This window comes from Hypoxylon fragiforme (genome assembly GCF_022984875.1).
Source record: "Hypoxylon fragiforme strain CBS 206.31 chromosome Unknown GGS25scaffold_1, whole genome shotgun sequence".
In the NCBI taxonomy this organism is placed as follows: Eukaryota; Fungi; Ascomycota; class Sordariomycetes; order Xylariales; family Hypoxylaceae; genus Hypoxylon; species Hypoxylon fragiforme.
Window position 1 is genome coordinate 1,271,585 of NW_026054756.1, and position 16,181 is coordinate 1,287,765.

General features: G+C 46.4%; 2 protein-coding genes across 2 annotated transcripts; both read right to left on the bottom strand.

Annotated features, from left to right (window-relative positions):
• Positions 1-22: 22 nt before the first annotated feature.
• On the bottom strand, positions 23-2,551 carry GGS25DRAFT_469074 (uncharacterized protein). The gene is made up of 4 exons (XM_049259123.1): positions 2,014-2,551; positions 978-1,863; positions 760-901; positions 23-689 (listed from the first exon to the last, which is right to left on the bottom strand). Exons 1-4 carry the CDS (start codon positions 2,269-2,271, stop codon positions 413-415), a joined length of 1,563 nt encoding a protein of 520 aa, XP_049121164.1. The 5' UTR covers positions 2,272-2,551; the 3' UTR covers positions 23-412.
• Positions 2,552-3,691: 1,140 nt separating this feature from the next.
• Positions 3,692-6,948, bottom strand: GGS25DRAFT_512319 (fungal-specific transcription factor domain-containing protein; the record flags this gene model as incomplete). The annotated part of the gene is made up of 3 exons (XM_049262779.1): positions 3,692-5,597; positions 5,658-6,554; positions 6,617-6,948. The coding sequence occupies 3 exons, from the start codon at positions 6,946-6,948 to the stop codon at positions 3,692-3,694; spliced, it is 3,135 nt and encodes a 1,044-aa protein (XP_049121165.1).
• Between the last annotated feature and the right edge of the window lie 9,233 nt (positions 6,949-16,181).

Consider the following 16,181-nt stretch of genomic DNA (forward strand, 5'->3'; position numbering starts at 1 on the left):
ATAGATGGATATTATCAATTGACAAGACCATATATGTAACTATACCTAATACTATCATTGATAAATGCAAATCAACTTCAATTGAATGAATCACAGCTACATAACTTCAAAAAGCAAACTACACTCCACTACCTACATGGAACCTACCACATGTATTGAACCTACAATGTAAAAAAACACAATATTTGACAACACATAAAGGGAGTTTAAGGGACCTCCCAAACCATACATACATAACTTTGGAATACATACTTCGTAGGCAGGTATCATTCCTCGCCAAAACTCCCACGTTAAGTAAATCATTCTGGATGTGGAAACATGAAGAGAGAACGGAAACAAAAACAAAAACAAAAACAATGCATGGCAAACAAAGGTAACCACAAGACATGGAATAAGGCATCGGGAGATCACCTTATTCGTTCGACCACATCACCCACGATATCCCCGTGATCTCAATCTCGTGGTCTTCGTCATCCTCATCTTCCTCGTTCACATCGTATTCTTCCTCATATTCCTCCTCTGCGTCCTCGAAATTTCCTGCATCGTACTCGTCGTGCGTCTCGTCGAGTTGATCTTGAATCAGAGGCAGGAAATCCTGCATCAGAGCTTTATAACCACCCGATTCCGCAGCTCGATCTGACACTTTCCAAAACCCCGACGGGCCAGCCGGGCCTTCCGGACTGTAGTCCCTGTTCGCTTTGTTTAGTTCCCATTTAAATAGGTACAATTCATGCTAGACAATGCCTAGACTCCACTTACGTATCGAACCAATTCCCCATAACACCTTTCGCGCTCCGAACGCCGCCAACCTGTATACCCTCGCTACGCCAACGCTCGACGCCGCCAATTATTGAGAACGTCGTCCATCGCACCTCTCCCTCCTTCGTCAGACGTACCGAGCCTACGTGCCGCCCCCGTGGCCCTTGTTAGCACGTCCAGGCATTCTCCAAGCAAAACTAAAGACGTACCTTTCATACCTCTCAAGTCCGAGTTAGCGTTCTCGTCGAAAGTATCGTCTAGCGTTCTCGAGATTCCTTTGAAGTGGACAATTGGCAGTTCCTGTCCATCCTCGGGCCCTGGCGGCTCAATCTTTGTCACACGCATCTTCATGAGCATTAACCGCGTAGCCTCACCGATGTCGATTGGGTCTCGCGGTGCGTTGGGCGGTAGTCGATTGCCCGCGGTAAAGTTGTATGCATAGAAGTCAGTGTAGTCGATGAAGCAGACAACTCGTAGCCACGTGCCCGTAACACCGTAGGGGTCCTGTAGCTCTACCGGGTCGGGTTCGCGTGCCAATGGCAATGGCTTGTAGCTCTGTGACCAGGTGCCAGCGAACGGGGTCTCCCAGAAGTTGCGACACACGGGGAGCCTATTTAGATTCATCTTGCGGATATTGGATGCCAACACTATCATAACAGCTTCGACCATCTCCCAGTCTACGCGGCCCGTATCATCGTTCCTGAAAGGGCCCCATTTGGTTTTGTCGGTGTACTGCCGTAGGTCGTAGACTTTGGAGCATGCAAACGGCCTTGCTTTGCCGCACCTGTTGGAGCGGGGGTAGTCCGGGATGTGCAATATTGGTACTCCGTAGAGACAGTGTAGGTGAGCGCTCATCTGGTATATTGGCTGCCGGTGCCGGTAGTAATAATCGGGCAGAGAATCGTTTACCTCTGCATACACACGCTCGTAGGTGAAAGACCGGCACAAGAACGCAGCTTTCGTGGTCGGTTTGCTAAAGATGTCGGATAGTATTTCGGCATTCCGGGACGACGGGTAAGTCATCGACCGGACACGCTCCGTGTCGGTTGCAGCATTCTGGAGGAGAAACCGGACGGTTTCATACACGAAGCTCAGCTCGCTCTTCTGCACAAGACAGTGTTAGGGATTATGCTATTCTCATAATACAAATTAGGTACCTATCTAAGCAGATAGGAGAGATGGGCAAGCTATGGAAGATAAGGAAGATAGGGGTTTAAGTGTAAGTAAAGAGAGCTTCATAGTAGATGATCACACCTTTTCCTCCACAGTTTCCCGGCGACATATAGCCTCTAGGCGAACAGTATCTTTGATGGCCTTCTCCCAATCAATAACAGATTTGCTTGGAGGCTTGTCGAGATTGTTGAGATAGACTATTCTAAAAAGGGAGGAATTCCCCTTAATGGTATGGTAGAAGCTCCTGCAAATGCGGGGAATCCAAGCTAAGTCGGGCGGGTCGACATAGCCCAGAACATGCTGCACGATCTCTGGTGGAAGCTCTGTCAAGAGGACCATTGTATCTTGATGGACGGAAGAGATGGAGAGAGTATCAAGAAGAGATGGATGAGTGATATCCTCTCGTCTTTGCGTTTGGGGTTAGTTATGGGTTAGTTATGGTCGCAGCAGCCGATGAGGTGCAAGATGAGGTCACAGGTGGAGGAGGAAGCCCTGGGCCAAAGTGTGGACTTGTCAGTTTATCAACGAAGCTAAGAGGAGGATTGGTCCACTCCTGCCGTCGGCTTTAAGTTTAACGATTTTCGGACTTTCCAAAACTCTCCAGGGCTCCCAGCTTTGCAAGGCTCCAGTAATTACGATGGTATCCACTAGGTTAGTCAGCTACAGGCATATCTAATAGGATATATCCATGTATGTATTTATACCCCAGCTGCCTACATATAGTTTTAGACGAACCTATATTTAAATGCATACTATGTACATAATAGTGATAGTGATACTATGTATTATGATATATCAGTAGTCAGTACGCCTAAGTACAAACCTACACTCCATCATTGAAACATCTAACCTAGAAACATCCATGCCGCAGGTTCCGGTAAACATAAATGTACACATCTCAAATCATGTTTGATGCCTATCTACATGGACATAGGTGCTATGTACGCCGTACATATCTACTAGGCACATCCATGTATCTCCATTCTACGGCTTGCCTAGAGCTAGCCCCCAAACCCCAGCTTTCAGAACGGAAAGTTCCGGTGCTATTCTAGGGTGATCCATGGATGTGCATGCTGTAGCTTCAGTCTTCGCTCTTAGCAGAATTGGAAGTATGTACATAGGTTACATATATTCAACGATCAATCTTCTTCCATACCGGCCGAGCATCATCCGGCCAGTCCGATTCATAACTATTCACAATGCATCCATTCCTTTCCATGTGTGTAGGCATCCACCTACCTAGGCACCTAGGCAAGGACCATGAATCAGCACCAAAGAAGCATTGCTAACTTTTAGTAAATACAAACTTAGTATATAGTTGAATAGGACTACTAGTAGGTGTGTACCTACCATAGCAGGTATATACGTGTCGAGCAACAAGAGAACGCTTTACAAATACATACTATATAGGTATGTAGCCAGTTGTAATGATATGGCGACGTTGTGTCGTGATGGGTATATAGCGAGATGCCGTTTTAGTTACAATAGTAAAAAGCTGGATGATCCAAGTCTCCCAATGGCGGTAATGACTCTGGTAAATGAACAATATGATCCTCGCAAAGGAAAATTTTCGATGCCGCTGGTCCATAATCCAATCCCTTCCCTCATATATCAGTTAATCGTCTTCCAAAGTTGTCGTTCATCGTGCTTCCGTATGTCCTATAACTCCTTCCCTCCCCCCCTTTTTCTTTTCTTTTTCTTTTTTTCCCTTTTTTCGACTCATCGTAAGATGCCAACACTTTTGCTGAACACTAAACTGCTACAAGCTTGCACCGCTATTGAGTTGAATACAGTTGCTCAACAATGTCGCTCCTTCGTGGAGCAATTCCCACCGCGTCGACTCGAATGAATCTTTGAGTACTATAAGCAAGGCGCTATTGTTATTGACACCTTTCATGCCCTTCAAGTCTTCCGGTGATGATACAGAGCCAACCCGTTGCAAGTAGTCACGCATTTGGTTCATCTTCTCCTGTGTAGTGGTGGGAATTGGGATCTTGGCGCAAGGTCCCTCGAGGGCGTACCCATAGCACCACACAACTAATGCTGCGAAGTAAAGCACCCAAGGTCGATTCAGTAAGACGTCGTCCCTAGCTAGATACATAACGATTCCTGACTGGCGGTTGTAGCCATCCGGATGGGAACTCGCATTTTCCGGGAGCATTACCGAGCACAAGAACTTGGCGGCGTAGAAGGTAGCGTCACGAGCTTTTGCAGAAGGGGCCCAAAGGTCCTTCATCCTCCGCTGGGCGCTATTCAAATCTTGTGTGCCGATCGCCCTACCGAGTAGCCGTTTTGCACGGGCAAATATTTGGCAATCGACAATATCCACGTGCATTGCCATGTGTGCTAGATGATGTAGCACGGTCCGGCTTTCGAAAACCACATTCGCCTCGTTCCGCTTATCATAGCTATATGGGTCAGCCATTGTATCATTGCATTGTAACGACTTATCGAAGTCCGTCTTCCACGAGTCGAATGCTTTCGTAAGTGTCGATCTCCATTTGTCGCGACCACCAAGAGCTTGCTGCACGCCGCCACCAAGTGAGCTGACTTGGAGATCACGTTGGTTCATATGCCAACTCACACTTAGCAAACCTGCCATAAGAATCTGCCGACCAAAAGGGTTCGTCTGTACTTCTTGCCCGGCAAGAGTTCGCTTGAGCCCTTCTAGAAACGAGATAGGCTTGATTCCGTTGGACATGAGATTAGCCTCGATCCTACCAACTTCAGCGCCACTCGTTGCCTTCCATAATTGGTCGTCACAAGGAAGCGGTAGGCGCATTTCGTGCGCGACCATCACAGTTGAATGCCCGAACATCGTTGCGTGAATCGAATCGATGAGAAATGCGGCAAACGCAGCCCGCCGGGTAGTTTCGTTCGTGATCCAGTGGTTCCACCACTCATCTGGCGTGTGTGCAAGACCCGACGTGGAAGAATGTCTAGAACCATTCGTCCCTAATTTCTCATCTCGAGGATTCGGTGGTGAATCGAGTGCTGACTTTCCAATTAACGATCTTCCTCTTCGCATCAGCGTAATCGTTGTTGCGTGATGTATGTGGGCTCGTTCATGAAGTTCCCTTGTCGAATACATCTTCTCGTATAGCTCTAACAGTAGCAGAGTCTGGAAGGCCCATATTTTCGCCGGGGGGCGGCAATTTACGTCCATAAATATCTCCCACCTAAGATGCCACGCAAGAAAGTTAGAGAGCTGAGATCCAGCTCTTATGACTTTTGGTCCATGTGTCCTATCCAGGCAAGCCGCACCTATGGCCATCACAGCTATCAATAATAAATTCGGAGTTTTATCTGGCGAAAAAGTCGGCTTGTGTAGGATAGGAATTTGATCACTGAAGTGAAGCCAAAAAGAGCCTATATACTGCTGCATCATCTTTCGACTTAGCATGTGGTTCTCGTCGCTTCTGTCCCCATCCAAAATACTCTCCCGTTGACGTTCAACCGGCGCATGGTCGTTTTCGTGAAACCTTTCCTTGATAAAGTCAAAAATTTCCTGGCTCTTTTCTTCAGATAATAGGGATTCTGGAAGATTTGGATCGAGAAGGTTTGTGACTGCCATCACCTGTTGCGGCTGGGAAGATGGTGGGAAATAGCCGAGAGGTCCACCGTCCGTTCCATAATATGGCATGCTATACTGGTGTTCTCCGTAGCTATATTTAAATTTGTTAGCTTTCACATTGGGTTTATTAACCGTCATAGATGATACGCACTTAGCATACTGGTTATGCGGCATCACATGGCCCATCTGAGGTGAGCCGTCGGTGTTGAACAAATATGCGAAAAAGTCTTCTGGAATAGCCACATATGGAGACTTATTCAAGACACCGTCGCTACCAAACACTGGAATGGTAGTTTGCGTTGCCATTTGATCTAATAACACCATCTCACCATTTGACTGGGCATGTGAATGATCACTGTATTCATTAGAGGCTTGCGATGTGTAAGGCTGTCCAGGCTCTCTGGACATACCAGCAGCGGAGGTGGTCGAGAAATCCGAAGGCGGTAGAGTGAATGGTGTCAAGTTCTGTTGAGTAACATATGGTATAGATGGGGCGGACTGGGGAGTATTGCTGAGTTGGCCATGGTAATTGCCATGTTGTGTCGTGACGGGTGACATAACACCATAAGGACCGCTAACATTGGACTGAACCAAGGGCCGCGGAGGGCCAGTAGGGGAGTGGTGCGGATGTCGCGCACCATGAGAGCCGGGATAGCTTGGGTCATGGTGCATATAACTGTCAACTCCATTTGAAGGACCAGTATGAGGGAAGCCCGTCGGTGGTGTATTTGCTATCGGGGTGTAGGGTGTGCCGATGGTATCTTTTGGGGACTGGTATTCATAGTGAGCTCCGTGTCCTTGAGTGTAGCTTGGCCCAAGCCTGTCGGAATCGGGAGAAACCGCACTAGGTGTAGGGTACGGAGCTCTTACGTTGTCGACGGGGGAAGTCTGGCTGATTAACGAATCCTTTCGACTCAGCGCAGACCCCTTCGCAGTATGGCGATCTTTATGGCGGTTGCATAAGTCAAGTCGGACGAACTGGCGCTTGCAATCCTGAAAGTCGCATCTATATATCTGCTTCGGTGAATGGTTTAATTGATGACGGTAGCTTTTTGAAATAAGTTAGTAGGTAGGGCACATCGTAGGAAACGAACGTTTTCCAAAGCTCACAGATGCTCGGCCCTCGAATAACTCTTGCCACAACCTTCGGTAGGGCATTCGAATTTCTTGTCGAGACCTTTACGACTCCGCCTCCGCTTCCTCACTGGTCCATCAGAGTTTGATGAATTGTCATTCCTATTGTCACCCTCGCCAGCCTGGTCGCTATCATTGCCGTCGAGAGATCGACTGCGGCGGCGACCACGCTGCAAGTCATCTTCCTGCATAAGATTTTGCGGCGGCGTCGGCTCCTGTGCCTTGGGCATGGTCATGGTTAAGTTCGATCGCGCAAAGGGTACGGATAGTTCCACGTCTCCAAGTGGTGCGGGGAGAACAGAAGTCATGTTCTATGAAGCGTCATGATATTGCGAAGAGTCGTTGCGCCTTGGTTTCGGATCGCTCGTGGCAAGGTTATCTCACCCTCTTGTGGAGTAGCTTCCTTGTTGTTCTCCAGACTGGATAGTATAACAATTGGTCCACCAGCAATGTTTTGGCCACTCTCGACCAGAACAGACCTATTACACTAAAAACCCCGACCAAATGTGTCCGCTAATACCACACCCCGACGATCCAAGCGTCTTACAACTCGGGAGTTCGAATTACTACGGCGCGTGGCGCGTAGCGGGGTTAATCGGTTGCGGTGGAACTAGCAATGTTATAGCGAAGACGATGACGGAAATGGTGATGGCGACGATGATATTGGTATGGGCGTTGGTGGTGGTACAGATTAGAGCGCCTTCGAAACAAGCAACCTCGCCTATGCCTATGCCTATACCTATGAACTTTGCTACGACTACCACATAACGACCAAATCAAGGAACGCCGAGCGCTATATCGACCTGGGAAGCTGGGGAAGGCAAATCGGATCGCCGGCTACGTGGATAAGCGAATAGAACCAGGCTGAGGGGGGAAATCAAGGTAGAAGAAGGGTAGATGATATTCGAGCTAAAAAGGACCCAAGACGAACTAAACTGGGGAGAATGTAATTAGTCGATTTTTTTCTTCTTCTCTTTTCTTTTTTCACATATGTAGGTCTGAAGATCCCACGTCTACATAGTTAGGTAGGATACATAGTAGGAGACGGGTAGAAGAAATGTTAGGAATTTGTAAATGCCGCCCATTGCGGTAAATTGGCCATGGTCCATTTGGGAACCGAAAACGCCTTCCTTCTTTTCGAAAGGAGCAGCAAAGTACCTCCAGGGCTACTATAGTACACCTGACAGCAACCCTTAACCGTCCTAGGTAATTACTAGTTACCTGACGAAGCTAGTGCGGCGGGGTGGAGTTTAGGTGAAAAGTAATTAAGTGGGAATTTGGGGAAGGTGTAACATTGGGGACGACTAAAGTAATGTATCTACTAGGTAGCGAGGAGGTGCCCCAAGAAGTAATATGGATATTAATTTCATGTCTGCCTATATTGTATCTACATACATAGTACAAGGAACCCCGTCGAGAATAGAGAGTGCATGTACTATGTAGGTACATCCATATATTATAGTGTAAAGTATTTGTATAGACATGGGGATAAAATGTGGGGGGTAAAAAGTCAATTCAATTGATCCATGTTTACGTCCATGGATGTATGTAGATATAACAAGCAATTGAGCAAGGAAAAGCCCTACTAGGTACCCCAGGAACTGGTGGGATTTTGAACATTAGGCTTACATGTATGTATGTACATACTAGGTATGTGGATGTTGGAACTACACATGTAGGTTGTGTAGACGCATAGTACTGCATACATACATAGTTATACTCCTAACCTAGGTATGTACAATACATGCATGTGTAGTATGCATCCAGGTACTTACATACCTCGACCTTACACACACATAACATACTGATATTCAATGGTATACATAAACAACTTACAAATGTTGATAATTTGTAAGTGTAGGTAAAGGCCCGGTAGGTTCGTAAGAAACACGGTAGTCCCAGTATCTATCCGTGCTCAAAAGTAGGTTTCTACCGACCTGACGTTCCATTGCAGACATAAAACCCTTCGAATTGCACGTTGCTGCGAAAACATGACACTTGACAAGGGTCTTGACTGGTTCGTCTATAGACGAGAGGACAAGGGATAGGGCTATTGTCGGAGAAAGGAGAAAAGGGATGTCTTGCATAGTTGTATGGGGGGGAAAGAAGAGAAAAAAAAAACCTTTAGGTCGGCGAAGGCAACGCGGAACCTGAACTTGTCCCGAAACCGCGTGTAGGTCCCACGCGAACTTGTCCAACGTTGGAAAAACGTGGGAAATAAAAACACGAGTAGAGCTGAGGATAGACATACATAAACCACATGAAACATACCAGTAAGGCGACAATCAGGTCTCGGGTTGTATGTAAGTGCGATTCTCGACGATATCGTCGACCGTAGCAGGGAAGTAACCTAATCCCAATGTTCAATCTTGCCCCGACGTCCGAACAATCCGAATCTCACCGGATTTACTCAGGACTATGTGAGTAGCGGCTAAAGTGATAGATGACAAGTAGGTGAACAAGCACCACTAATGGTGATGGACTGGGTGAGGCTAAGTGTAGAGGGCCCGGATTGCTAAAATAGCGACTGGGGAGCCGGAGAATAGGGATGGGAATGGAGATGAGAATATGGAATGTGGGAAAATGGATGAGCTCGAGGTGGGGGTCCCGTTTACTATGGATGACATTGGATGTGCATACAGGGCTATATGTATAATACTACCAGGTAGGTAGTGTAGGTATGCAAGTACGCGTACGCTACATGTATGAACTACATGGAGATACTTACCCATGATGATGGCTCCCCCGAACTGTGGAGCGCGTCCCCTGTAGGTAGAAGGCTTGGGAGAAGAACCTGCATCTAATAAACCTATGGATTACAATATGTGTAAGCACACATGACGATGTATGTCTGCTCGCGCGTGTTAGAGCGCACCAGCAAGCCAGAACGATAATTGAGGAAATCCATGAATATCACATACACGTGGTCTTAGTCTTTCCTGTTTGTCAGGCTTCACTTACATTTTTTATTACGAGAGATCGCCTCTTAAAGCACCTAACAACACTTCAATGATTTATCAATTACACATTGCCAAACATAATAATAATCACACCTGTCTCCCCAATTGTCAGGCGAGATTTATCATAGGTATAAGAAGAAGTAAGGTAAGACAACCAGACCCTTAAACTCCGGTTATATGAGATTGCTATATACATTGGTTAACTATACGATGCATTAAGAACCACTGATGCAAAATAAATCAGTGAGGGTTATACAAGCAGAAGAGTAGTTACTTTTTCTTCGTCGTTATACCTTAAGCCAAGCAGTAAAGGATATTTTATATAGGGCTGTAACCCATCCGATTCCCATCCGATGCCGTTTTATGATCAAACATCCCCCGCACTCCGTACTCGTATACTCTATTTATGTACATACCTAACCTTAAGACTCCGAGGTGCGTTGGGAATATGATCCAGTAGCGCGGGCCATTCCATTCTGAGGGTTTAACCAAACTACGAGCACCAATGGTTGCCAGCTGTTCTACCAAACAGATGGGGTAAAATGTGGTGCCCTACTAGCAGGTAACCAGCATGTTGCTCCAGCATGCTGCTTCAGTAGTGTATGTATGCCGCCTTACAGCCTTTTCCCATTAATAACCTTGGAACCCCCACAGCATGAAAATGTGTGCATGTATGTAAGTTAGGATTACATATACCAAGAGATTTTCATGTGCACTTAACTAACTATCCAGAAAAAGAAAATCAAGAAAAGCATGCCACAACTTAATGAGAATAACTACCTAGTATTGATCATTCCAGCTACGGAAGAATTTCCCTCATTGGATACCTAGGCAATGATATATTCCAATGTTATATGCTAGGTTATGGATATACCTCGTAAAGTGTACTTACTACATATCAAGATATTGACATGGATTAAGTGTTAGAGGATGTTCAATGGCTAAGAGCACGGGGGGAAGCCTGCGGAGGCCGGGGTTGAGTAGAGCCGATTGATTGGCTGGATTCCCCAATTCTTGGCCAGATTTAGGCAAGGAGCTACATACTACTAGTAGTAGGTACCCACATTGCACATACCCAGCTGGTTGTACATTGTATGTATTCAATGAATATATAATTCTTCTATAACAATGTTATTGTTTCTTACATATATCGCAATGTTAACTACTACTTACCCTAGGTATGTACAAAAGGTTCTAGGTTAGGTATGCAGCCATGTAAGTCAGACTTCAACTTAGCATCAAACTACCTCCGACGGAGTAGGTATCTAGTAGGCAAGTAGACTCATAGTAAAGCCCCCAAGACGTAGTAGCTTACTATTAATACTTCCTAAACCAAACATCGGGCTGGATTCGTAGTCAGTCAGTAAGTCAGCCAGTCAGTTAGTCCCCCCCCCATCAGAAAGAACAATACGTCTCGCCACCACTCACCCTAGCTATTCTCGGTCAAGGTCATCAATATCAGCTAGCACAGCCCGACGAGGAGAGGACCAAGGAAGGCTAACTTACGCTAAGCTACCTACTACCTACCTAGCACTTGATACATATTTACAGAAATGCCCAGCAGCATCAACGATTCTTTGTTTGCCCCCCGCGCCCCCCAAACATTTCAGCAGCTCGTACGAAAGTACCTAACCTATGCTATGTAGGTTCATTCTAATATATCATTTGTCGTCATCAAGCTCAAACCGTACCGCGGGCTCGGTAAGCTCATGATCTAGACTACATACCTAGGAGTGGGTAGACAGGCATGTAGCTGTATGTATGATCAGATCTAACCCCCAAGTCACCTACCCAAGACCAGTCTAGGCATGGGGAAATTTGGATCCCGTCTACTTCATCCCTAGTATTCTCGAAGGCGTTAATGTGGCTCTTGAACATCAAATCTCAGGGAGGATCTACTAAAGAGTGGAAATAACCCGATCAAGCTAAGTTCAAGACATCGATTTACCTTATTTAAAGTAAGATATCACCTACCTAGGCAGTCACCACAGCTTAGGTACAGTATATTAATACCTTCAAGCCATCTCCAGACCCAAGTTGTCAAGACGGGATGGGAAATTGTGACCACCATACCTAGGTATCCATATGTAGGTACAGATAGGCACAGTGGAGTAAGTAGATCGATGATCACGGAAAGAAGCAAAGTACACACATATCGATGCGGGCAGCAACACCACCACCACCACCCATCATCATGCAATACGGGAACCATGGTTTTGCCCAGTGTTGTATCTTGGTAGTGTACCTACCTACACAAGCCATGACCCTAAACCGAGCGTATGTCGCGACTGAAAGTAACCCCCCGCAGATTACTCAATCTGGTTTTGGAAAGCATTAGAAGGGGAAAAGGCCCCCTCCCTTCCTGTGAATTGGTTGTGTCGCAACGAACATGCTCGAGAAAGCTTCTGGAAGCTTTTTGATGAGAAGAGAAAAAAAGAGAGACACGGGATCGTTTGGGTCACGCACCCACCACCCCTTTCAGCCCAAAAGTCAGATTTCTTTTTTTTTACTAAGGCCCGAGGCAGAACTCGGCGACGCTACGGTCTAGTTAGGTAGGCAGCTAGCTACCTAGGCTTGCTGGGTCCAGTCAGCCTCCCCAGGGATTATTCGCGATGCCCCATGATCGGTTCGGATCCATCAATCGAAGCGGCGTTTTTTTTTCGGGGGAGGAGGAGGGGTGTGGGCCAGCCAGCTGATCAACACACAATTGATGGGAATTAAAATGATTTGTAAGGAATAAGGAAAAAGGGAATAATTACATAGGTATGTATGCGCATAGTGGAGTAGAGAGAAAAGGGCCAAGAGAATGGGCAAAGTTACGAAGAGGCAAAATTCTTCAGCCACAGGTCAGTAAGCAGGGAGCACATATGCAGGTCGACGGAAAGGGATAGTCGAGGGGGATGACACAGGGAAAAAACTGGAGTGCATGATGGACAGCTCACCACACCAACATCAACGACTTATTCTTTTCGGAGGTGGGTAGCAGGGCTGGCAGGTCGGAAAGGTATGTAAAGTCAGCATTGACAGACAGACTTGGGGGGGGCCATACGGATATACAATAGGGTAGGCGGGTTGTGTGCAAGTTCGATACTTTTCGGTGTATAGTTGTTGCAATGGAGGGTAAGTTTCTCTTCATTCCCATGTCACTTCAATATGGCGGTGGTAACTCATCCCCTTTCTTTTCTTCTAACCCGGCAGTTCTCAATATAATACGAAGTTGTGACTAGAGGAGCCACGAGTGTAAACTCGTCACTATCACCTGCTATAAGCAGTTCCGTTCCCCATTGGAGGCAACCTCACATCAGGGTCCGTCTATGGTTCCATTGCATGCGCCTACTTTCACCCAACGAAAACAAGGACGGAAGTCGTCTATGAAGGAAAAAAAAAAAAAAAAACCAATGCATTTTCCATAGGTAAAAGCCATTTCTTCGCAATCCCACGTGCCCGGCTATGTCGAAGTACGGTTCGGGAACCGATTTACGGATATAGGCTAGAGTGAGGCTCATGATCGACAATCCCGAAAAACGTCCATTCTTTTTCTTATCTTCTCCTCCTCCTCTCATCTCCTCTTCTTTTTTTTTCTTTTTTTTCTTTTTTTTTTAACCATCAATGCTCATTCCTAACGGATGAGATCTCATCGGCAGCCACTAGATTAATGGCAAGCAGGAGGCGCCTTATTGTCGATCCGTCCCTGCAACTGGGCCTCAACACGGAAGTGATGAGGGCGATTGATCATCGTAAGCCATGCCTTAGCAGCACCATTGATAGGTATTTCACTGTTTACATTCACAGATCTGCGTAGGGTCAACCAAAAGCATCCATCTTTATGGTACAGTATATTTACTAGATGCTAGGCCCTCGGGAACTCAGAGTGGATCTTTCCTGCAGGAAGGGTATATCAAAAAGGCCGGGTCGTTACCCGCTGCGTCGCCGAGCCGGGCCACATCTATTGCGGCCGGCGCAAAACCAGGCTTATATTGCCGTAGCTGGAAAGTATTGGTAACATCGCTTCTTATAACCTGGTATTAGACGAACCGTTTTACTTGCCCTAGTACCTATCCAATGAAAATAACATTAGCCACTTTGGATACAGAGGTGGGTGGGTAGGTATGTACTAATCAAAGATCTTCGATGGCATGGCATGGGAGTATTGGTATAGCATGTGCCTGCCTAGTACCTACCTTTTCAACTGATCATTGTGTTCATAGAATAACGGGTATGTATCCAGGGGTTATCTCCCCGATGCTCGGGAGTAGGTAGTCAATGGCGCATATGAATTATCCTTATCTAACCCAGACCCAAGAACTCACACATCGTGTGGTGTCCTTTCGTTGCTGCTAGTTTCGTCGACCTAGTATAGAATAGGGGTACATCTGAGCTAGATTGAAAAGACGATATCATTATCAATCTCTACCTACACCCTCGGAGGATGACTGTTGAGCATGCCACCAAAACCTATTAGGTATATCTGATCCGGAAGTTTGCCCTGGAGTAGGTAGGTGCTACAGAACCGGGAAGGGGTTGGGAATACTGCATAATCAATGGCATCTTAACTGTTTGCGTACTACAAAAGGCAGACCCTTGGCTCTGGAATCAACTTCTGCCCTCTATCGTATTCGGACTCCTCGCGGAGCGTCTTGGTAGAAGATGCGCTGAAACAAAGTCCTGCGAGAGCATCTAACCTTACTCTTGTGAACCCCTTAACACCTGTTGTGAGGCTTCTATATATCTACGTACTAAGCAGATAGGAGGTAGATAGGAGGCAAGACTACTATGCATCCAAGATCTACAGTAATGGTTTCTATACTATCGACACAATATGAAATACTCCATATCATACCTCCTTAAACGATATTAAGTAACCCTAAAACTGGGTGACAACAATGCAACTCCTATCGGGGTCGGATTTTCCCCAGACACTTCGCTGGTCCTGCACTTATGAATCAACTCAACCATGTAATGCTCGTCCAATGAGGAACAGCGAATATAAAGCTCGATGTTAGTCTTATCAGGTATATTGCCTAGGTAGGTGCTCATACCAGATTGCACCGTTCATATGCCGATACACGACAATGTTGAGTGACCTTAGCCCCTATTTAAGCCGCTAATATCCATCATGGATTCATCCATTTTACCTGCTGTCCTAGGTACCTGCAGAGTACCTAGAGAGAAGCGCTCTCTAGATATTTCTTATCGAGGACGTTGAAAAAACGAGTAACTATGCAGTGTCCTCAACGTTTATGCCTTGATAGATACCTACCTGGTAGGTACGCAGATACATGATGGTAGCTCCGTTTCTATGCCAACCTTCCCCTATTTCTCTCCCTACACCGAAATGGATAAACAAAGATTTTGGTTCAAACGTATGGGTGCCTAACAATTAAAATCTCCTTGGAATATAGTTCCTTTAATTGCCCTCATACATGCCTGTAGTATGGCCAAAAGGAGAGGAGAATCGATATAAAGACACTCAGCCATACCAAGACATAGGTAACAAAACCCAGGGCCAATGAAGTATTGACCATCTATTGACTTACATATATTGCTCTGTAAGTCCTAATCATACCAGGCAGCGTCTAACTTTACCTATTAAAAAGCCGGTTCCGAATTTCAGGGGCACAACCCTCCCCCTATTCTCCAACCTTCCCACAATGCCCTCCACCTCTTCATTCTCAAACCTACAAGTAAAATGGAAGGTACGTAGATAGGTAGGTATAGATCTAGTAGCCATCCACTCCATTTGTTACATAAATCCGAACTTCCCAACTAACTACTTGGTCAGGGGTTCTCAGCCATCATCCCGGCCATTCAACCCAAGAGTCTTCAGCCGCGGGAAACGTAGGTAGGTACCTATCCACCGGCCAAAGAAAGGCATATACCATGAAGGCGACCAAACTACCCTCCACAAGAGGCCAGGAAGTAATTTAATCATCCAAGAATCCCCGAAGTCCGTTCAGCCCATGAACCCCATACCTGATGGGTGCCCAACTCACTACCACCTCCTGTGCCCCCACCCCCCCTCTCATATAACCCGGACAGCTCGAAGGCGGGAGCAGGAGGACGGAAAACAACAACTCTTGTAAGCGACCTCCCTCCAAGGTGTAGCGACTCCATCTACCCGAACAAGGCCAATATTGAAAAGCAACATACCATATAGTATACCTAGGTATTCTCACCGGAACCTAAACAACTCAGAACTACAGGGGGAAGCAATGGTTGCCAAACCCCCCTCCTTTTCACAACGAAAGGGAAAAGGCGTCAGACACGAGCTGGCCCGAAAAAGAGGCAAGAGGGAACGGTTGAGAGTATCGCCATGTATGCTGTCTGAGGTTTGATGTATACCTACTACCTGCCTAGGCAGGCATGTAAGACCCCCCTATCGCCAGGAAGTCTTTATCCACAGTATCTGACCTAGGAACACATAGACCTCAGACAGCTCTCTACGACATACCCCTATTCTATTTCTCCTTAGGTAGGCCACGAAGGCAAATCCTCTCCCATTTACCGCATCGTTAACATGCCTGTAGGTACCAACCAATCGATATAACGAGTGCGTACCTGACACTGAGCACCTAGGTGCC